This window comes from Dreissena polymorpha, chromosome 3 (assembly GCF_020536995.1).
Source record: "Dreissena polymorpha isolate Duluth1 chromosome 3, UMN_Dpol_1.0, whole genome shotgun sequence".
Classification (NCBI taxonomy): Eukaryota; Metazoa; Mollusca; class Bivalvia; order Myida; family Dreissenidae; genus Dreissena; species Dreissena polymorpha.
In genome coordinates, this window is record NC_068357.1 from 124,795,837 (window position 1) to 124,820,395 (window position 24,559).

A 24,559-nucleotide genomic window follows, 5' to 3' on the forward strand; every position below is an offset into this window, starting at 1 on the left:
TAGTAGATTTAACCCTGTACAATTTCAACTCACGATGGTTTCATTAGCCCTGAATAAGTATAAACACAGTAAACAGTTTAACTCACAATGGTTTCATTGCACTCAATGTGGAAGTTCTGAAGACCGTGTGCCCCTTCTATCTCATCTCTCTTTGCCTCCACCAGTTCTCGCAGGTTGTTCCAGCTGTAAACAACACAAACATGGATGCCAGTTATCAGAACAACACAACCATGGATGTCAGTTATGACAACAACACAAACATAGCCTTCAGTTATCACAACAGAACCCTTTACTTCTCCGATATGCACTTTAATGCATGTGTAGTCCATTGGAAAGTTAAATTATATCTGAGACCTTTCTTACTAGATTCAAGTTGTACATGCTTTATTTCCAACCCTATGGTACTGCTTAGCAGCAAACAGCATAAAACCTGAACAGACTACGAGTTACTCGCAGGCTGTGCTGGTTTTAAGCTGGTTGCTTACAGCCATTGTCACTTTGCTTCTGAGTGGTCAGTTATTACAACAGTACTGTACATTATGATATTATCAAGAGAAACACACGATTCGTATCTGAAACATTTCAGATGGTCTCTGGAAAAAAACGGGCTTAATGCATACGCAAAAAGTATGCAATCCGCCCAATCAGACCTATGGCCTTAAGTCCTCTAAGACATTAACTATAAATGAGCCTCATTCTGGCAAAACGGGGCTTAATGCATACGCACTAAATGCCATCAAAATTAGCCTTAGTAGTCTGCACAGGATTATCAGGGAAGACACTTTCCGCACTTTCATTTGAACGAAAAATTCCATAAAAGCTGAAAGTTTCATCCCCAATTAACTGGTGCATTGCGCAATCTGGGACCACATTTTACGCACATGCATTAAGCTGTGTGTTCCTGTAGGGAGGCTCATACAAATACTGCATACCTAGTATTGAGGTCGTTCTGTCTCTGTACGACATCAGTAGCATTGGGGTGCTCCACCTGCAACAGTTGCCGTGCCAACTGATTGACCACGCCCACCTTGGATGCGTTAGCATTCATCTCATGCTCGAAACCCTCGAAACGGTGGCGCATGATTGCCAGCTCTTCAATGTCGTCCGTGATGGTCATAGTGGTGAGAAGCTTCTCCTATCAGGGCAGATATGGGGCAGTTTCATATGCAGGTACACAATTGTAATTTTTAAGCTCCATCAATATAAATATCTTACGTTTTTTTATCCTTTTTGACCAAACAGCAAACAAACAAACTTTCAACTTGTCAAGTGTCAGAGAGAGAGATTTCTTATGATACCTGGTGAATCAAATGCAAAAATGAGGACATCTGTTATTTCAATTTCATTATGTTCCTAAAATTAATTATAACTTTGAATTTATCAAATGAACTGTAATTCGACAAAATAATTCTTGGTCTTTATTTATTGTATTTTTCGCTACTTTTTAAAAGGTATTTTAGTCATATCACAGCAGTCTGATTACCAACTCACATTTTCTCAGGTCCTAACAATGCATACAGATAAGCTTAATTTAACCCTTTGCATGCTGGGAAATTTGTCGTCTGCTAAAATGTCGTCTGCTGAATTTCTAAAATTAGCATTTTCTTCGATTTTTTTCAAAGAATACTATCAGAATAGCAAACAGTTTGGATCCTGATGAGACGCCACATTCTCCAAACTGTTTGCAAAGGCTTTCAAAATTCGGTTCCAGCACTTAAAGGGTTAAACCAGCATGTTTACAACATGGAAACCAGCTGAATGAAATGTGATCACATTTAAAGTCCCTTTAACATTATTTGCAATCCACAAGTGTACAGCTAAACAGGTGTTGTACCACTACTATTGAATACAATTTATAATTTTTAATGTCCAGCACCTTTCTACACAGTCTCAACCACCACACTCAATATACTTGTTCTGGGAAAACTGGGCTTAATTCATGTAGCAAAGTGTTGTCCCAGATTAGCTTGTGCCTTCTGCCTTAACTAAAACTATATTTTTCATTAGAAGACTTCCTATCAAAGAAAAATTTCATATAAGTTAAAAGTGTCATCCCTGATAAGCCAATGCATACAACACAGGCTAACCTGGGACAACACTGTGCGCACACCCATTAAGCCCATTTTCCTAGAACCCAGGTGATAACAAACCTTCTCATCAATCCACGTGACGACACTGTCAGCCTCGTTGAAGAGCTTGTAGAGTGACAGAGCGTCGAGGAGCCGCTGCTTGCGCAGTTTGGCGAGCTCCAGGAGCTCCTGGTAGCGACGGTCGATGCTTCCCAGCGTCGTCTGAACAGACTCAGACTCGCGGTCCTGAATAGTAGAAATAGTCGATTTAAGAAGAACAAAATTGTTAGCATGTGCTTTTTTTTACGACCTGTATTTCTTTTTGCAGGTAGATTAATGATTCAGAATGGGTGGGAAGGTTTTATACTTCTAAATTGCATGTTCCGAGCAGGAATATAGCAAAATAATACAATAATGGTCAAAGACAAAAAAGGGCTAGCTTTTAGATTTATATTTCAATTTGAAACACATCTTTCTTTCTTTTTTAAATAATCAATTTGATTTGCCATTTCATATCCTTGAAAATCTTTAAAGTCTTATTTTTTAATTTCAGTTGATTATTTTTACTGTATATACCATTTGTATCGGTTTTCAATCCAGGGCTTCAAATAAACATAGGATCAGACTGCAAATAGCTGAATGAGAAACATTTGAGCCTTGTTTAAGGAAAACTGTGCTTATTGCAATGGTGTTAAGTGTCGTCCCAGATTAGCCTGTGCAGTCCTCACTGGCTAATCCGGGAAAACACTTTACCCTAAACAGGAATTTTGTTTAGAAGTGACTTCCTATAAACAGAAAATTCCACAAAGGTGGAAAGTGCTGTCCCTGATTAGCCTGTGCAGACTACACAGGCTTATCTGGGACGACACTTGAAGTACATGCATTAAGCCCAGTTTCATTGTCCTTCCCTACCTACCTGTTCCCCAAGGTTTGCAGCCTGTTCATGGAGCGCCTCTATCACACTCTGATAGTTCTTCAGGTCATCAGTTACGTCCTTGTGTTTCTTGAGTAGTGACTGGACGCTGGCCTCGTCACGGCCAACGTCGTCACTCGACACAAGGCGTAACGTGTCGTGCATCCATTGGTCAATGTCGTCCGCGTCGGCAAAGAACTGAATGTATACATAGCAAATATATTCAAAAACTACTTGGTAGTTACATAAGAATTTTTTTTTTAAAGTAATTTACAGATTGGAAATATCTTCCAATTCTATGTTATAGTTTCACCTTATTTTGAAAGAGAAGAAATGTGCTGATTAAAAGTATTTCATTTTGCAGATTAAAGTTCACTAAATAAAATAAAAATGTCTGAAATTTAAACAAAATAAATAAATATTTATTTATCTTTATATTTTCCATAATCTGAACAAATAACCAAATTTCCTATAAAAAACACCACTGTAAACAGACACAATGCTCCCACAATACCTGATAGAAGTCCACAGCTTCATTGAGGCGTTTCTTTCTGAAGGCCGCCAGGTCAATGAGGCTTTCCCACTGCTCGTTGATCTCGTCAATGCGCTCTTGGATTTTCTCCGCGCCGAAATTGCCTGCCGAAATGAGATCGTTGCCGACTTGAAGCACGGACTGCAGGTGGGTGTGTCTGGCTGTCATCTCATCTTCCATATTCTGTGCAAATAGATAAAGTCGGTTAGTAAGCAAGTATACAAAAGTGTGATTTTGGAAAGGCTCCCAAGCGAAACAGATACACTTAACCAGGACCAGCAAGCAATTAATAAAGAAATAAATTCAAATTATACACTACACTTAAGTTTATTCAATTAGTTATTAAACCCCTTGCCTTTTGTTTGTTGAGGAGGAGATGTACGCTGGTGAGGTCATGGCCAAGGTCAGGGGTCGACATGAGCTGCTCCTTCTCTCTGATCCAGCCTTCCTCGTCGGCCATGTCCCAGTAGAACTGCCACAGTTTGCGAGACTCCAGCAGCCGAGACTTGCGCTCTTCTGCCAGTTGACGTAACTCCTCGTAGGCATTCTCGAGAACATTGATACGGTCCTTGATGATCTCTGGGTCACTCGGTCTGTAGCCTGCAATATTGAGTGCATGATGTGGATAGTAGGAGGTCCTTTGAGACCACAAATACCATCGATATTAATTAACAGAAAATATTAAAAAATTTATTCTTAAGGATTTTCTTCTCTTTACAATCTAGTTATATTTCAATTTTTTCATCAAACTTATAATGATGAAATACGTACAATACTTTAAATAATTTTCTAATAATAACTTACTTTAAAAACAATACAAACATACTATTTCAGTAAAATTGTTAACATAAAACTCTTATTTATAGGACTAAGTTACAATTTATTGACAATGCGTGCGAGCACGCATCCAACACAAGACCGTACCTCCAACCTCTGAGAAGTCTCCCTCCACAAACTTGTTGGCCTGAATGTTGACGGTCTTGACCCGCTCGCCCAGCACGTGGATGTCAGACTCCAGGAGGCCGTGCTTCTGTAGCAGGTCATCCACGCCCATCAGGTGCTTGCCGTAGTCCTCCGACATCAGCCGAGACTGAATCATACAGTAGCAAAGCAGTGATATCGTATGTGTTAGTTTGAATTACAGGGAAAAATGATTGTCGGAATAGTTAAACCTTTCCCACTTAGATACGTTTTTTTACCCATATGTAGTCCCTTAGAAAGTTAAATTTAATTATAGACCTTTCTTCTAGATTTAAGTTTTAAATCCTTCATTTCCAACCTAAAGATACTGATGAGCAGCAAACACCACAAAACACCTGAACAGACTGCGAGTTACAGGAAGGCTGTTCAGGTTTTAAGCTGTATTCACATAGCCAGTTTCACTTTGCTTCTAAGAGGGAAAGAGTTAACCACTAATATATATATTATAAATGTTGGTCTGGCGATATTTTTCACTTTGTCATATTCCCTTCTTAAACATGTAAAAGAGTTTCATTACAAACATCATCTGTATACCAGTTCAACTGACAAATAGGGGACATGCCAAATTAAAGCCCAGTAAATCCTTACTTACGAATAAATGTGACCGGGATCAGATTTCTGACTTAATGTTTCAATTTACTTGACAATTGAGATTTACCGACGGCATGTTGTTGTTTTTTAACCCATTTATGCCTTGCGTCTAGAAAAAAAGCCTTGGCGTAGACCCAGATGAGACGCCGCATGATGTTTGCTTAAAGAAATTTCTTTAAGAAATATTCTAAATAATATAGAAATAAATATACTAGACATACCTAATTATGGAAATAAATTGATCCAATTTAGAAGGATGGGAGAGTCCACGAGGCATAAATGGGTAATTAATTATGCTTTCTCCTACCTTGATTTCCTCCATCCAGTCCAGGATGTACTCCATCTCCTTGAACACCTTCTGTAGCTGCAGGGACAGCTCCAGTCTCATCCTGCGGGCCCTCAGCAGCTCCAGCAGGTAGTTCCACAGGCGGATCACGTTGTCCTTCCTGAACAAACCACAATAACCCTTTACCACTCACATACGTATTTTGGCGCATTTGTAGTCCCTTAGAGAGTTATATTTAATTTAGACTTTTCTTACTAGATTCAAGTTTATAAGGCTTCATTTCCAACCCTTAGGTACTGATGAGTAGCAAACAGCATAAACCTAAACAGACTGCGAGTTACTCGCAGGCTGTTCTGGTTTTATGCTGTTTGCACATAGCCGTTTTTACTGACCTACTGAGTGGGAAAGGGATAACCTGATCTCCAACCCTTCAATATTGACGAGCAGCAAACAGCATGAGTCCTTAACAAACTGCGAGTAACTCGCCGGCTATTCTGGTTTTATGCTGGTTGCATTGAGCTATTTGCACTTTAAGTTTCTGTGATTTTTGTTTCAAGGAAGTCTTGTTTTGATGAAAATATACTGTAGGTCGAAAGTGTCGTTCCTGATTAGCCTGTGGGGACTGCACAGGCTAATCTGGGATGACACTTTACGCACATATATTAATCGCAAAACATACACACATACACCAGTAATACCATGTCCTGGGTTTACAATTTACAGTTTATTTTATACAGTTTAAAATTTTCTCAAACAGTTTTTTACGGCATTCATGAGATCAATATTCAAGTGTTGCCTCAGTCCTATATCAACACGGATAACATCTTAGACACACAAAATGAGACAGGCTTTCTGCTTAACAACCATTCTACAGTTCTCACAAAGTGAGGTAAGAAAAGTGAGGCTCAATTTTGCCGAACATCAGCCTTACAAAAACCACAGAAAATTTGGAAACCATGGAAGTGTTCTTAGACCTTGGAAAAGTGGTCACAGTAATACTTCAGCCAAACAGGCATAACTTCAAATTTGTGTCCCATAAAGTAAATTCAGAGCCCCTAAAGATCCTTATTATTTGATTGACACCACCAAGAGAAAGCACGTAATTCCAAGACAGCTCCCTACCTAGCATTGATCCTGTCTATGTGACAGCTCCCTACCTAGCATTGATCCTGTCTATGTGACAGCTCCCTACCTAGCATTGATCCTGTCTATGTGACAGCTCCCTACCTAGCATTGATCCTGTCTATGTGACAGCTCCCTACCTAGCATTGATCCTGTCTATGTGACAGCTCCCTACCTAGCATTGATCCTGTCTATGTGACAGCTCCCTACCTAGCATTGATCCTGTCTATGTGACAGCTCCCTACCTAGCATTGATCCTGTCTATGTCGTGGTACTGTTCAGTCTCAAGCTCCTCTGCCACTGCCACGACGGCCTGTACACGTTCTTCGTACGCGTTGATATCTGTCTCAATGGCCTCGTGTTTCTTGGTTGCGGCCTCGACGGCCGCCAGCTCATGACCAAAGTTGTCCTGGGATACGAGCCTCTGGTTCTCACTCAACCAGGTCTCACGCATGCCGGCCTTCCGATCAAACCTTGCTGCTAGCTGCTCCAGCTTCTCTTGTCTGCAGTGTGAAAACTGTTGAGCATGTATACGAACCGAGGAGTTTTCATGCTATTTAGAAAAGGCCGTAAAACAGACCCAAACCCAAAACAAATGGACCAGATCACAAACCGAAATTTAAAAAAATCCCAATGCCCACCACATTTTTTTTTTAAAGCAAGAAGTGTCGTGTGATTATTATATCTCAATTTATTCCATAAACATCTAACAAAGTATACTACTATAATTTATAAGATTGTGTTCTCCTAATCTAAATTATTATAAAGAGTTATATTAAATTAGTTTTCCCAAAATCAGTGGACTTTTAGTGCAAATTGCATTTTGTCCAAAAATGGCCACGAAATGGCCTGAATTGTCAATATCTGATTAATAAAAAATCCCCCTTTTTCCATTTTGTCGATAAAAAATTCCCCTGTGAGCCCGCATTGTTACCACGGACCTGATCAGCTCCTCTCTGAGAGCCAGCTCCCGTTCGTGTTCAGCCTTCTCCAGCTTGTCCCAAGCCTTGTTGATGTCGGATATCAGCTTGCCCTCCACGGGCAGGTAGGGCCGCTGGTTGTTGGCTCGCATCTTGCTCTGCAGCGTGAACAGCATGATCTCCAGGTTGCCCTTCTCTACAAACCTGCGCAAGCAACAATCAGAGGTAACATGTAAGAACAACCACAGGGGAAAAAATGCCTGATGCTTTTACCGGGTTCAATAGCACTCGCTGTTTGTCTATAGACCCATTAAAAATTAATTACTATTTGTATAATAGATTTGACATTAAATGGGAGAAATTTAGCTGAAAGGATAACTGATAATGGAAAATATCATGTGAATAAGCCAGTTTTCAAGATCCAATTCTGATTTTATTCTTGCAAGATACTTGACATTCTCAACCAACCCATCAGTATATTTGTGATTTTGCTGCACAGAGAACGTTCACACTTTGATCTTTCAGTTTCTATAGCATAGCAAGCACGCTGAGTACATGGGCCATCAGTGTGGTATGTAAAATGCTAGACTGACATTTCATAGCTGCTCAAACATAAAAACCCAAGTGTGTTATATGATAAAACAGGACAATTAACTGCAATTATCTCACTGAAATGATGAAGGGACAAACATTTCACCCTAACACATCTAAAACATTTACGGACAAATACGAAGCATTATTCATCACTAGTTAAAGGTCAACACTGGTGTCGCGTTCAAAGAAAACTGGGCGTTATGCATGTGCGTAAAGTGTTGTCCCAGATTATCCTGTGCAATCCGCACAGGCTAATCAGGGACGACACTTTCCACTTTTATGAAATTTTTCACTTAAACAAAGTCTCTTCTTAGCAAAAATCCCATTTGGGCGGAAAGTGTCGTCCCTGATTAGCCTGTGCGGATTGAACAGGCAAATCTGGGACAACACTTTACGCACATGCATTATGCCCAGTTTTCTCAGAACGCGACTCACTGGTTGACAATAAACATAAGAAAGACAGTCACATGTTTTTGAAACTTTATGCAACATTAAGTTTTCTTTTGTATTAACATGAACAGTTCCTGTACTAATTATTAGTGTACACATTTGTGATGCTGCACATAAACTTTTCAAAACAAACAGTTCCAATTTATTTATCAGGATGGTCTTATACTAAAATTTATGTCCCCCGATTACTTCATCCTTAGTAAAATTCTGTCAATTTCAATTGTTGGCTTTTCCAATATCTAAAACAATTAAAAACAATAATAACTTAAAGATATGTTTTCCCTTTCTGACGAAAAAAACAATAACATTACAATGAAAATATATTATGTTAATAATTCTTATCATTACCAAGACCCTACACAAAACTGACCTTTTACCTTGAAGGATGACCTTGACCTTTCACCACTCAAAATGTGCAGCTCCATGAGATACACATGCATGCCAAATATGAAGTTGCTATGTTCAATATTTCAAAAGTTATTGCAAAACTTTAATGTAAGGTTAAAGTTTTGGTGACAGAATGACGTAATGACAGACAGGCCAAAAAATATATACCCCCGATCATTCGATCCGTGGGCATAAAAACAGTGCATACATACTTTGGAGGTTTCTCAGAGGTTCTGTACAGGTTGAAGGCGGTCAGCTGTGACTGGACGCCGGGCAGGGAGTTGGCAAACTGGCGGTCATTGAGGATCATGATGGTGTGCTCGATCCACTCCAGTAGGTCAGAGGTCATGGTCTCATAGTCATCAATGTTCCTCTCTGTGTCAAGGGCATTGTCAATGACCTATATGAAGGTACAGCAAGGGTTTTGTCAATGACCTACATGTGGTACAGCAAGGGCAAAGTCAATGACCTTCATTGGGGTACAGAAATGGCATTGTCAATGACCTACATGGGGATACAGCGAGAGAATCAGTGTACAAGGCTTAGGGCTTTTGGTAGAGCATTCATATAAAAACATGCTGCCATAGTTTGTTTTTTAAAATACTCAATTTAAACAGAATAGCAATGTAAATAATTATCCAGATCAATAAAAAGAAAAAGAAATGGTGTAATAACATAAAACATGATGATCCAATTTTAACTTTCATTGAATATTGAGCAAACATCTTTCCATTTCATGAATGTGGCCTTTTCCTGCAAGCCTCATGTGTTACAATACTATGCAACATTTTTAAACAGGCATATATAAATTAATTATTTTCATTGATTTTAATTAAAATGCTGATTTTGAACTTCACAACACATGCTATATCAATCTTATGCATTGCATCTCTATACTGCTCACAGTGTCACCAGGTAACAACCAGTTTGGAAACCATTACCCTTCAAGTTTACAAGTGTTTGTTCACCTTTCCTATCCTCTTGCCCTGTACAGTTTCCGCCTTCATCTTGGAGAAGTAATGGTAGAATGTAACCACGTATGTGATGATAGATTTCTCATCAGGGAACTCGACATTGACATCTGCAATACACAGGTTAGAAATATTGACACTGGAGGCATAAATTACCAAAAGGGTCTATACATTTAACCCTTTGCATGCTGGGAAATTTGTCGTCTGCTAAAATGTCGTCTGCTGAATTTCTTAAATCAGCATTTTCTTCGATTTTTTTTCAAAAAATACTATCAGAATAGCAAACAGTTTGGATCCTGATGAGACACCACGTTCTGTGGCGTCTCATCTGGATCCAAACTGTTTGCAAAGGCCTTCAAAATTCGGATCCAGCACTTTAAGAGTTAACTTGATAAACACATTGCTGGTAGAGGCACACTCAAGTCAGTTTTCTGGGTAGAACCAGTGGCAGATTTTAAGAACCCTCCAGAGCAGGGATTAAACCCATGACCTCCTGATAAATAATGTATAGTATGTTAGACTATTGTACCTCAAAGGATTTAATGCATGAGCGTAAAGTGTTAACCCAAATAAGCCTGTGCAGTCCACACAGGATAATCAGGGACGACACATTTTGCATTAACTAAAATCTTCACTTAGAAGAGACTTCCTTTAAACAAAATTCAATCAAAGCTGAAAGTTTCATCCCAGTGCAGACCAAACAGGCTAACCTGAGACAACTCTTTATGTATATGCATTAAACCCCATTTTACCAGATCTAGGCCAAATTAAAGAAGGGGGGGGGTATGGTACCTTCAGGGTCCAGGAGTGGTGTGATGCCCAGTTTCTCCTCTGCCACGTGGAAGGCATTCTGCAGGTTGTACATGGGGTTTGACTTCTGTAGCTTGTCATATTGAATCAGATCAGGCCTGAAATCACACAACACGGAATGGGTCAAATACTAAGATAAGTGGGTTGTAATGATGATTTGTTGTTGGCTTAGCTATTTAACCTATCTTAACAGTATTTTAGTCATTTTTCTTAAATAGTAATATTAGATTAATAAAAAATCTAATTGGCACTTGGAAGAATGTCTGTATATTCATTTGATGTGAAGAATTAAGTGCACATACTCCTGCAGCAACTGCCTACTGCCTAACTTGACTCAAGAGGTATAGGGGACAATGGCTGTGGCTATCATGCAGTAACTGCCTACTGCCTAACTTGACTCAAGAGGTATAGAGGACAATGGCTGTGGCTATCATGCAGCAATTGCCTACTGCCTAACTTGACTCAAGAGGTATAGGGGACAATGGCTGTGGCTATCATGCAGTAACTGCCTACTGCCTAACTTGACTCAAGGGGTATAGGGGACAATGGCTGTGGCTATCATGCAGCAATTGCCTACTGCCTAACTTGACTCAAGAGGTATAGGGGACAATGGCTGTGGCTATCATGCAGCAACTGCCTACTGCCTAACTTGACTCAAGAGGTATAGAGGACAATGGCTGTGGCTATCATGCAGCAATTGCCTACTGCCTAACTTGACTCAAGAGGTATAGGGGACAATGGCTGTGGCTATCATGCAGCAAGTGCCTACTGCCTTACTTGACTCAAGAGGTATAGGGGACAATGGCTGTGGCTATCATTTCATGACCAATCAGCCTGCAAATTATGTGGATAGTCCAGGGAAATTTTAATACCAAATCTGTGTGTAAAGAATGAAAATGGATGGTTTAAATAATTATGAATTAGCAAAACAATCTTAAACAGAAAAAAAGAAATTATCAAATATGTTCTGATCATGATAAAATCGCCAAATACTTGTTTTCAAAACCATACTTATAAATTATGTGTGCCACTTTTGTTTTATTCTCCATGCAATAAAGCACGAAATATTGTTATCAATGCATTTTTTATCTTTCACTATTTTTCAACCCACCCTTGATTTGTGTCCCATTTAACTATATGAGCAGCTGAAGGTAAATTCTTACAATACTCTTATCAGAGGGATAAAACACAGGACTTTAATGAATCAACATGTCACAATGCAGACAATCACATAATGATAAATCACTTACAATAGTGAGCAATGCAACATGCACAGAAAGGTCAAGTGTTATCGTTTTAACATGTTATCTCTCATTGCACTAAATAAGCGTGTTCTTTAAAGGCAAACTTAAACAGATATGACTCCAGTCGTGAAACATATGGTTGTATGAAATGTTAATGCCATAATTCCTTGCATTCAGTACAAAAATCAAATGCTATGACATTCAAAACAAATTAAGTTTTTATTTTAAGATACTGTACTGAAAATGTATCAACTGCTAAATATGCATGTAAATGTATACCAGATATACATAGATATAAGGGGAAATGAAAGCTAGAATGTTGTAGACTCTAATGATTTCTACATCAGGTACAATAGTTTATCATGCAACCTTTGAAATCTTGATTCCCAATTATTGCATTTCTTCATTTCCATTGATGTCCTTTTTGCACCAATGCTAGACAGCCCTGTTTTTTATTTGTCTTCATACATATGGGCCTTGCTCTGTGAACACTTTCCAACTTAACTTGTTTTTTGCTAAGAAGAGACTTTCTTGAAACAAAAATATCTTAAAGGTGAAAAGTGTCGTCCCTGATTAGCCTGTGCGAACTGCACAGGCTAATATGGGATGACACTTTAGGCACATGCTTTAAACCCCCTTTTCACAGAGCGCAGCTAATATATAGACTGGTCTGACCTGACAACCAAACAATCCCCAAATATTGGCCAGACATGACAATATCTTGCACTGCTGGCCACTATCAGTATTGGCTGCAAAGTTCTGATAGCCTGTGTGCTAATTACCCCAACACTGATAGGCCCAGCCAGATAACATGAAGATTAAACACATGTTCACACTTTGATGGCAGCTACATGAATACATGAGCCTTATTTATGAAATAACCAGCTGAATGCCAGGAATGAGCGAGCACAGATGGTCAGAAGCAACTTCTTATTTATAATCTAATCTATGATTTCCTTGTATACAATACCCAGATCAATGGCAGGCTGTGTACATTATGAAGGATGCTATGTTCAGATGGGCTCACCTTGCATGCTGAGAACTCAGTATATTTATACTGATGATAACATATTATTCACAGAAAAATTATTTTCTACATGACAAATAAGAAATTACATCAGGTATCTTTTGCTTCCTTTTTGCCACAAATGGTGTTCAGCAATTAAATGACCTTAGCAAAAGTATAGAACAACATTTTTGAATTAAATGGCTTTTTATAATGCCCACATAAACCAAAGCATGTTGTTCACATCAGATTCCCAAAGTAACATAGTTGTAAGCAAGTTAAAGCTACAACAAACAGTGAGGCCGAGGAATCCCAATCTAATTGACAAAACCCAGCATAGTACATAGACATGATTATCAGTGTAGGTCCTGTTTCAGATTAAGCTGAAAACAATATGCCACTTGTGTTTAGTGGCAGGAGGAATTTTGAACAAGAGGGCCATGGGCTCTAAGGCGCTCACATAAGACTAAAAGGAACTAGGAGCCGATTCATAAGGATTTGACCAATAAAGTGACTTCAAGAGTATTAGCATGTTTGTTTTTTTTAATTTGATATAGTGATCTAGTTTTTGAGCTCACATTACCCAGTTTCAAGCCATATTATATGGAAAACTTCCAATCGATCCATTTTAGAACTCATCCATGATATCATTGGGACATATGTTAATTCCAAATTTCATGGCAACTGGACAATAAATGTGGCCTCAAGAGCACATTGTGCTCAGGTGAGCTTAAAGTCACTATCACGCTCACCAATACATACGGCTACTGTATTATGCTATATAAAAACATTCGACAACAAGTAGTACCATACGATGGTTAATTACAATAGGAAGACCCTAAAAACAAGTAACATTGATGTAAAAACGTTATATTACAAGCATTCGGCAAGTTTTAAGCATCTAAATATCAAAATATCATTCCACGATGTAATATACTTTCGCTTTCGAGTCAGGATCGGATTCATTCGGGTTGCGTTCATTTGCATAATTTATACAAGCCATTTTCGCATTCGCTAAGTTCCAGTTACCCAGAATTCATTTTGATTTTACAGAATGATTATTCATGAGAGCTACGTCATGCTTCCTACGCTTACCGTATCCAATCTCGTGTTCGCCCGTAAATGTTCGGATATTTCACGGGAGATATAAATGGAATTATTTGTGGCCACAAAAAAATAAAAACGTGCATTTTGTATCTCGTTAAATCAATTCTACCAGACAACATCTAACGTTGAAATTTTGCATTTTGCTAAAAGGAACATTGATTTTTTTATGGGTTAGCTTTATTTAACGAAATATTCGATATCTTTGAGCGTGATTGTTACTTTAAAATAAACACAGACATGTACTCATAACCAAAAACTGAAACAGCTTAGGTCAACATATCTCAACTAGCTTTCTATGCATTATAAAGTGAGGCCTGATATTGAGGGATATTTTATGGGTTGATGTAATTTGCTGAAAGCCTCAGAATATTGACCAGTCCATTGGCTGCATCCAAAGCAGAATTATCTGGTGAAGACATAACAATCATTAGCCATTTGATTCAGTCTGGATAATTCATTGAAGCTGCATTTATTTCCTACTTTAGACAGGTACTTTACATAATCACAAATTGGACTTGTTTGCTGGCCAATAAATTATTTACAGGAATTTGAGTCAGATATCTGAAGAGTTTGCTGACATGGCAAATGTACCAATCTCAGACGACATGGCAAATGTACATGTACCAAATTGAGACATATTTAACAAACAGAATAAATCAGTTTGACCACAAATGAGTGTTTGATTTTGATACAAATATCAAATCCTTTGCCTTAAGCTCGCAAAGAAAACCAACATGAAACTCATAATATCCATAGATAGAAATCCAATTTATTCTGTCAGGAAATAAATCTTGCAAAAATGGCAGACAAATTGATGTCGCAGACTAAGGTTCTTATACTTTATTAGAACATGATACTGGATAATACTGGTTAAAAACCTTTACAGTGAAAAGCCATTTTGTTTGATTGAGAAGTTGGGTTCAGGGGTCTGGTAATCAAGAGGCTGAGTAAGGACAAAATTTATGGGACATTTTTTGTAACATATTAGACTTGAAAGTCCACAGACTACAAATGTATCAATATTAGCGACAGCAGCAATGCTGTTGTAGGTTCTACACACAGGTATACAAATGACTGTTGGCCAATAAAGTTCATGCTGAAGAAAACAAAAAATAATTAATGAAAATTAATCCAATGTTCAAAGACAAAAGTACTCCAAATGGGCTTCAAATAAACCTTTCATAACTTAACCAAGCAAATGAATAGGATTCTCGTTCTGGACTTAATGCATGAGAGATGTAAGATTAGCTTTTACAGTCTGCACAGGGTAATCTGTGATGACACTTTTGGCCTAAACTTGATTTTTGTTAGGAAAATATTTCCTTTAAGCAAACAATTCAATGAAAGCCACAAGTTTGTCCCTGGGACAGCACCTTAGGCACATGCATTAAGACCTGTTTTCTTGCAGCAAGGCTCATATGAGTTGTGTTCTGAGAAAACTGGACATAACGCATGTGCTTAAAGAGTCGTCCCAGATTAGCCTTGCAGTCCACACAGGCTAATCAGGGACGACACTTCCCGCTTTTATGACATTTTTCCTTTAAATGAAGTCTCTTCTTAGCAAAAATCCAATTTAGGCAGAAAGCACATGCATTATGCCCAGTTTTCTTAGAACGCGACTCATATATATCCGTGTTTACAAGTTCATCTTTCTACTTTTCCTTGCATTACTAAGTAAATCAAAACACTAAAAAGAGATTTGGTGATTTGCTTTGATCATAATATATTATTAAAACATTCTCAAACATTCTATGTTTCTCAGATTACACCTTTGGCATTAAAACAGAATGATCTAATAGTGGTATCAGTTGAACTGTCCAATAAAGAGAACAACACCTTAATACAATATTATGTCATATGTGAGAAAGCCAGCCAGGATAGTAATCAATACAACATCCTAGCACTGCCATGCATGGAAACTGATAGCTCAACAACTGATTGCTCCATAGCTCTACTAGCTGTACAGTCACAACTGTCTAAACACCCCCTCCCTCCTCCCATCCTGCCCAGATCAATGACTGGGCCAGCAATAATGGGAATATTTGTCAATACATATGCTGTAAGCAGTTCTACCATTGTAGTTGATACACTCCTTGAAGGCTGACACTGAGACAGTTCTTATTGATAATAACCTCTCCCTAATTGCAAATTAATATCTTGTTTTAAAATAGCTATGGAGTATAATCACTGCCAACATTTTAGTTCACATTCACCAGCACTTCCTTTAGTGGACGTCTGGGCGTAAATTACACCCGAAAACGGCAGTCGTACGTCCATTATGCAAATGGTGGAAGGCCCTTGGACGTCCGATAATCCGCATGTAGGCTATTTTCTAATACACAACACTTACAAATGTCAACAGTAAATCGGGTTATTCAGACCGTTAATTCCACCTAAAAGCTACTGTTTTCAATGAATTTCTCAGCGAGTGGCCAATATTGATTTTTCCAGCTGTCAATCACAGTCTTCTTGGTTAGCGCATCAGCCAATCAGCGCTAAGGCAGCTGAATACACGCCGCCCGACGTGAAGCTGTATACAATAATATTAGCAACCTCTGCGTTAAGAAGTTTTTATTCAGCAATCAAATATTTGAGTCCACGCTTTCCCCGAGGAAGAATGACGTGATGTTGTACATGAAGTCTAATTTTCGCATGATTTTCATCGGTACACGAAATACACGCGAAATGTTTATTTGTTGCTAGAATTTTTTAACTTTCTGTAAATAATAAAATCTGGAAATGATTTTGGATAACACGTTTGATTATGCCCATTTGAAAATAAGCAGTCTGCAAAATTAGCCTATTGCCTGATTGCTAATAGGACGAAATCTCGGCTCTGGCGATAGAAAAATTGTCTATTGATCGCCTGATTTGCGATGAAAAAATCTGAAAAGGAAGTTTGGAAATAAACCGACAAATAACGAAAATTCGTTCACGTGCGCAATCATTTGAGAACGACTTTAATAGTTGGCATTTCGGAAATTTTTCGCTCGGTACCGATTTTCCCCGGTATTTTATTTATTTATTTTCGATTTGTTAGCAGATGGTACGGACATGAATGCAACTGACGAAATATCTTCGCTAGTTTCCAAAAGTCTTAAAATTCAAATGCCATCTTGAAATATTTTAAGTGTCGATTAGCATATTAAAGTAGTGCAATTATATATTGTAAAGCAATATGTAAACCAAATTATATATTGATTACGTATTTGATGAGTAATTGGTTTTCATTTTCTGCAGTCAAACGATATGCACATATTATTTCAAAACACGCAAATTTTTTGGACAGTCGTTTTCAGATACAGTATTTGCCGTCGATCATAATTTACATGTAACATTTTAAATTCAGTCGTTGATTTGTCATAATTACTAAATATGAACAGTGCCCTATGCTCTTAAATCGCGTCACGTGATTAATGCATGTTCAATGGGAATTCCCCCATCCCACTATTCAACTTGCGTAAAATGGCGGACGTTTGCGGACGTCAATATTGGCCGTATTTTGGTTTTGAAAATAGAAATCGTAATAATACTGGATTATCGGGTAATGGATAGAGTTGGAACATGTACGTATATTAAAATTTTGAAATAAAAGTAGGACGGGACGTCCACACTTTTAGGCTTGGAAGTCAGGACTTCCAACTTTTAAAAGCTAACAGAAGCGCTTCATTCACAGAGCACCTTTGTGCAGCAACTATTGTGGCCATGATTCACAATTCTTCTGACGCATACAAACAGGCCAAATCAACCAATAGTCTTCGGCTTTGAAGTAAGTTTCTATATTGCACTTTTAATGAAAAAAAAAAGGCACATGGTACCTTTTTGCACCAATTTGACAATATTTGCATTCAAACTGAGATGTCTGCATATTGACCCGCAACAATTTCACAGACACTAACTCCAGGAAAGCCTATTCAGCAGAATAATCTAACAGGGATAGAATTTGATTTCAAATGTTCCTACTTACTCATGGGCAAATAGCTTGTTAGTAAAGCTTGAAACATTTTTCAGACATGTATTTGGTTCTGGGTTTCTTATTCTTCTTTGCCACCACAACCAATGTACTAAATAGTTGCCCATCTGGGAAACATACCCCCAAAAATTGGTTTTATCCCTCTGCATATGATTCAACTTTCATTTATATATGTATATATACCTGAGGCTTGGTTTGTGCTTACAATCAGGTTTGTTAAATTTGTCCTGGCATAACATCTAACCACTTATCATGTGGAGGAATGTTGGGGAAAGGATGAATCCAAAATACATTTAACAAGCATTTCTTTGCCACTTCCTAGTTATGAATACAAGTCAGAACATTTAATCGTGGAAAATAGTCGGTAATATATTCTTTACTACAAACAAAATATCATACCATGTTAATCCTGGTCTTCCAAAAACTTCAGTGTTCAAAATATTTATTTTTTAAATCGAAATACAAAGACAAAATTCTCACATGTCAGAACTGACACATCAACATATTATCTGAATATTATTTGTTATAATTATTTGGGCTGCACAGGCTAATCTGGGACAACACTTACACACATGCATTAAACTCCCTTTTCACAGAGCAAGGCTTAACAAGGGCAGTTTGTAAAACATGCATGCCCCCCATATGGGCTGTCAGTTGTAGTGGCAGCCATTGTGTGAATATTTTTTTGTCACTGTGATCTTGACCTTCGACCTAGTGACCAGAAAATCAATAGGGGTCATCTGCCAGTCATGATCAATGTACCTATGAAGTTTCATGATCCTAGGCCTAATTATTCTTGAGTTATCATCAGGAAACTATTTTAATGTTTCGAGTCACTGTGACCTTGACCTTTGAACTAGTGACCTGAAAATCAATAGGGGTCATCTGCCAGTCATGATCAATGAACCTATGAAGTTTCATGATCCTAGGTGTAAGCATTCTTGAGTTATCATCCGGAAACCATTTTACCATTTCGAGTCACTGTGACCTTGACCTTTGACCTAGTGACCTGAAAATCTATAGAGGTCATCTGCCAGTCATGATCAATGTTCCTATGAAGTTTCATGATCCTAGGCATAAGCGTTCTTGAGTTATCATCCGGAAACCATTTTATAACTTCGAGTCACTGTGACCTTGACCTTTGACCTAGTGACCTCAAAATCAATAGGGGTCATGTGCGAGTCATGATCAATGTACCTATGAAGTTTCATGATCCTAGGCCTAAGCATTCTTGAGTTATCATCCGGAAACCATCTGGTGGAAGGACATACGGACGGACATACGGACCGACATGTGCAAAACAATATACCCCCTCTTCTTCGAAGGGGGGCATAAATATGAAATCTAGTGAAGGATATTATCTGAAGGGTCTCCCCAGGCTTATCAACACGGCTTCACTGCCTCCACCTGTCTTTCTCCTTCAGAACATCACAGAACATCATCACAGTAATCTAGATGGAACAGCTGGATGAATTGTAGACCCAGGAAACCAGTCATTGCAAAAGTAACATATCAGTCACTGATTGAAAGAGACAATTAATACAGTCTTGACAATCCTCAGAAAATCTTCAGAAACATAAACAAAGATATCATGAGAAACAATGGTATATGATTAAGAAATATTAAGCACATACCATATGTTTGCATCTAACCCTGCCTGATATATATGTTAAAGAAATCTGGGGCAAGCAAAATGCTTTAGTAGAAATGAAGCAACATTCCAAGGTAATGACTGATCCACCTCTTGTGCAGTATACAGTACCTTAGAAATAATTAGCTCAGGTATGTGTGTTTTCAATAAACATAGTGATGTTCTGGTGAAAAGATTTGTTTAAACATGTCAATTACCACAATTATGTGGTAACATATACATCTATCGTGTAATTGCCTATTACACAATGAGGCATTCTGTTGCAAAGCTCAGTACTGGTAATCATGTGATAGTCAAAGTGGCGATGTCCATGCCTGGACTGGTATTTTACGCCGTTTTTTACCCTTTATAACTTTACTTTATTTTTTTAAACTTTCCATCCATATCATATTTCGCTTCATTTCTTGACTGTTCTCTCTTCAATTTTTCTTTGTGGAGCTGTAATTAGGACATCCCGCTAAGAATTTTGTAGCAAGTTAAATCAAGATATAGAGCAAATATTTATACAAAATAAACACTAGTAACTTTCTTGCTGAAATGGCTGGAAAGTGAGTGGCATTTGAAAAAATTTATACAAGTAATAAAGGGTATAAAAAATACCTGTCTTGCATGGACATCGTCATCTATCATGCAATTACCCACTTTAAAAACTGCACATAATTAGAAGTGTATGGTCATTCCCAGAATATGGCAATAGATCTTGAGTATTGATAGAGAATACTAAGCCAGTTAACACCAGTGTTCCAACAACTTATATGCGTTTGGGGTCACTAAAGACACTTAAAGTTCAAATCCCCCACACTCACTCCAGTGATGGAATTATAAATAGAGCCTTGCTCTGGGAAAACAGGGCATAATGCATGCACTTAAAGTGTCCTCCCAGATTAGCCTGTGCATTCCGTTCAGGCTAATAAGGGACAGCACTTTCCACTTTTCTGGTATGATTTGTTTCAAGGGAGTATCATCTTAGAGAAAATCCAGTCTAGGCGGGAAGTCTCGTCCCTATTCAGCCTGTGCAGACTGCACAGGCTCATCTGGTACGACACAATGTGCACTTGAATGCAACCCAATTTTCCCAAAGTGAGACAATTGGCTCCTCTGCTGATATTGGTATGCATTTTGCAAGAAGAAGCTATTATCCAATTAATGGGGCAACTCTCCAGGTTATCTGCATAATTAAGTAATCCCCAGAAGTCATCAATTTGGACCTGTAATCAATCATATCATTGGTTGAGCAGAATCAGCTACAATCTGACCTGCAGGGACTATTTGGTTTCCTTCCATCCTTCTTGACACTTTTGTTTATGACTCATCGGTCCCTTATAAATTGAGAATCTGCATGTGACAACATCCCAAAAATCTTCACTGCTAGATCTAATGCATTAGAACATAATTTTTTTTAGTCAAGTTCAAAGAAGAAACTGCAATAATTACTTGCCACAATGTCAACACAAACTTCACACAAGCTCATCTACAGGACAATACTTCATTATTTTTCAATCCATTACAAGCAACGTACTTTGTGTTACATCAATTACAGAGATGGAAATTAGCAGGCGCCCACTTGATAGCACCTCTACAATATGTGGTGAGACGCTGGATTTTCTAACAAAACTTATTAACCCTGTTAAAACAGCATTGAAAGAACAACAGCAGACAACTAAGGACAAAATGTTTGTTTCTGGCTATGCAATTATGTGAAACGGCTGTTTTCTATGTGACAGTAAGCTAATAAGCATAATATTCCTTTCTTAACTCATTACAACTTAGATACCTATTTTCAGGCATGTGTAATCCTTTAGAGAGTAACATTTAATTAAATACCTTTATTTCTTCTATTCAAGTTATAAAGGCTTCATTTCCAACCCTTAGTTACTGATCAGCAGCAAACAGCATAAAACCTGAACAGACTGCGAATTACTCGCAGGCTGTTCTGGTTTTATGCTGTTTGCATAAAGCCATTTTCACTTTGCTTCTGAGTGGGAAAGGGTTAAATAACTTGAATTTCAACACAGTTGAACACTGGTTGCTAGACCCGATCTACTAATCGACCCTCACTCTGGGAAAACCAGGCTTAATGCATTCTGTAAAGCGGGATCCAGATTAGCCTGTGCGTTCCACACAGGCTAATTAGGGACAACACTTTCTGCATAAACCAGATTTTTGTTAAGAAGAGACTTTCTTTTCACTTAACATTTCATAAAAATGGAAAGTGTCCACCCTGATAAGTTTGTGCCGACTGCACAGGCTAACCTATGAACAACTCTTTTGGCACATGCATTTTCCTGAAAGCAGCGCAATTATAATCACTGCAGCAACCTCTATACATCAGTATGTTCTACTTTACAATACACCGTACTCAATCCGTTACCTGTGTTTGTGTATGAGGGCATTGAAGGCGAGCCCATCCCGCCAGCTCGTAGTGAAGTTGCGCACGTTCACATTGGGGTACCCTGCGGTCTTCATCTGACACCATAGTAACAGCGCGTCCTTAGCAGACTTGGTCTCACTGTTGTCGGCTTGCTCGATAATGTCTTGGATCTGAAAGCATCAACATGGTGAATAATATGCCAAAACCAGTTAAAACGAGGCTAACGTTTTGAAGCACAAATTGCCATCTAGATTCAGGGTCTACCCTTAAATTGCTAATTGAGATTATCAGCTTCTGATACATTAAATAAATGCACAGTCACATACTGAAATTTTTTTTAAATTTAGTTTCTGCTAATGAAAATGGCTGAAATGCAGCATCTATGATAACAATTATGTGTGTTTTGGTCAAATCCAATCCAAAAAAAAAGTGTTTTTTTTTTCAAAATAAACTGCAACATAAAGTTCATTTCCATATCAGCTCTATAAGTTGTGCCTTATAGTATTATTTATTGTATGCTTTCCGGTGGTTTATAAAGAAATATCAGTGAAATAAAACTGTTATTTACTGTTTTTAACAGTGAAAAATAACAATGAAAAATATCGATATTTTTCACTGTTTTACTGAGAAATGACGTCATTTTTTCGACGAAATGACGTCATAAATCCAGCAAAATCATCCAGTTAAAATCGTTTACAATGTAAATAAGCGGTTAAAAAAGCATAAAATAAAAAGAAAATTTGTTGAAATTGATGGAATATTGATTTTAATTCACTTGTGATCATAAAAAATACATATTTTATATGATCACTCGTGAAATAAAATCGATATTCCATCGAATCCAACAAATATCCTCTATATATTATATAATATTGAAAACTCTTTTATCCTTATTTTTTAAGTAATTGTTAGCATACAAAAAAGTACCTATTTTCCAATTTGAGTCAAAATGTCACGCCTTTTCCCAATCCAAAGGTCCAAAACCCCACTCCCAAAATGGTGAAAAAAACACAGAACTACAATACGGACACATGACACAAAATGTTTCAACCACCAGTTGAAATGAAAAAGTTACAATGTCACAATGACAAAATTAAAAGGGAGACGCATGTGTCAACAATTAAGAGTTCTTATGTTAGGTCACTGATATTAAGAACATTTGACTTCTACACCAAGTACAGAATACTAATCAAATCCAGCAACCCAGGGGGAAAGCTGACTATGGATATATTAATGTTAACCAAAATAGGCGGCCAGTATGTGCATACATAAGCTTACTTGAGAAAACTGATTTAAAGTATATGTAATTAAGTGAACAAACCAAAATAAACAAGGGCTGTTTGTAAAACATGCATGCCCCCCATATGGGCTCTGAGTTGTAGTGACAGCCATTTTGTAAATATGTTTTTTGTCACTGTGACCTTGACCTTTACCTAGTGACCTGAAAATCAATAGGGGTCATCTGCGAGTCATGATCAATGTACCTATGAAGTTTCATGATCCTAGCCATAAGCTTTCCTGAGTTATCATCAGGAAACCATTTTACTATTTCGAGTCACCGTGACCTTGACCTTTGACCTAGTGACCTGAAAATCAATAGGGGTCATCTGCTAGTCATGATCAATGTACCTATTAAGTTTCATGATCCTAGGCATAAGGGTTCTTGAATTATCATCCGGAAACCATTTTACTATTTCGGGTCACAGTGACCTTGACCTTTGACCTAGTGACCTCAAAATCAATAGGGGTCAACTGTGAGTCATGATCAATGTACCTATGAAGTTTCATGATCCTAGGCCTAAGCGTTCTTGAGTTATCGTCTGACAACCACCTGGTGGACGGACCGACTGACAGACCGACATGAGCAAAGCAATATACCCCCTCTTCTTCGAAGGGGGGCATAATGAAAAGCTCAGGAAATCCTTATAACTGTGTGCTGACATGTGAATAGAATAAATGAGGCTTGCTCTGGGAAAATGGGGCTTAATCAGGGTTCTCAATAACAGCCGGCCGCCGGCCAAATCGGCCAGGGTTCACAATAAAAGCCGGCTGCCGGCCAAATCGGCCGTTTGAAATCAGATTTGGGCCGGATGAAAATCGATCAGATTCGGAAAATCGGCAATTGACTTTTCGAAATTGGCGTGTTTTTTCTGTAATTTTGCTCCTTTTTTTGCTATTAAGTAATAACAACAACAATTAAAAGGCTTCAAAAAGCAGTCAAATATTTGGACGTTATTAAATTTATTTTTATCACATGTTGAGTTTTTGTTCCTGATTGCTTGCGTTTTTTGTGTTAATGCAAAGTTTTTGTTGTTGTGAAAGTTTGTTTTAATTCAGTTACATTTCAAGCTAGAATTGTCAAGCAAAATGTGCATGGTAGACGGACGATCAGGCCTTTTCCGCCCATTCCCAATCTAAGAGCTTTTTTCATTTATCTTGTTAGTTAAAAAAGCTAAAATGCACAAAAAAATGCTTAAATTTAAGTGCCTGGTTGACCATTAAAATAGCCATAAAATGGCCAAAAATGCAGGCCCCTGGACCCCCCTAGAAGGCCTGTTGGTATCACATTTTTGCCTGATGG

General features: G+C 38.0%; 1 protein-coding gene across 16 annotated transcripts in view; it reads right to left on the reverse strand.

The window, feature by feature from the left end:
* LOC127871315 (spectrin beta chain-like) overlaps window positions 1-24,559 on the reverse strand; it is a 103,361-nt gene that overhangs the window by 41,217 nt on the left and 37,585 nt on the right. For 9 of the 16 annotated variants that reach the window (XM_052414103.1, XM_052414104.1, XM_052414096.1 and 6 more), the window contains 14 exons: window positions 21,979-22,148; window positions 10,609-10,724; window positions 9,814-9,926; window positions 9,058-9,245; window positions 7,436-7,618; window positions 6,740-6,997; window positions 5,394-5,532; window positions 4,439-4,604; window positions 3,870-4,114; window positions 3,497-3,697; window positions 2,986-3,180; window positions 2,151-2,315; window positions 933-1,135; window positions 87-183 (listed from right to left, as the gene is read on the reverse strand). In XM_052414103.1, coding sequence (XP_052270063.1) covers window positions 87-183; window positions 933-1,135; window positions 2,151-2,315; window positions 2,986-3,180; window positions 3,497-3,697; window positions 3,870-4,114; window positions 4,439-4,604; window positions 5,394-5,532; window positions 6,740-6,997; window positions 7,436-7,618; window positions 9,058-9,245; window positions 9,814-9,926; window positions 10,609-10,724; window positions 21,979-22,148 — 2,439 coding nt within the window. The other 7 variants (XM_052414112.1, XM_052414111.1, XM_052414110.1 and 4 more) reach the window with 7 other exon arrangements.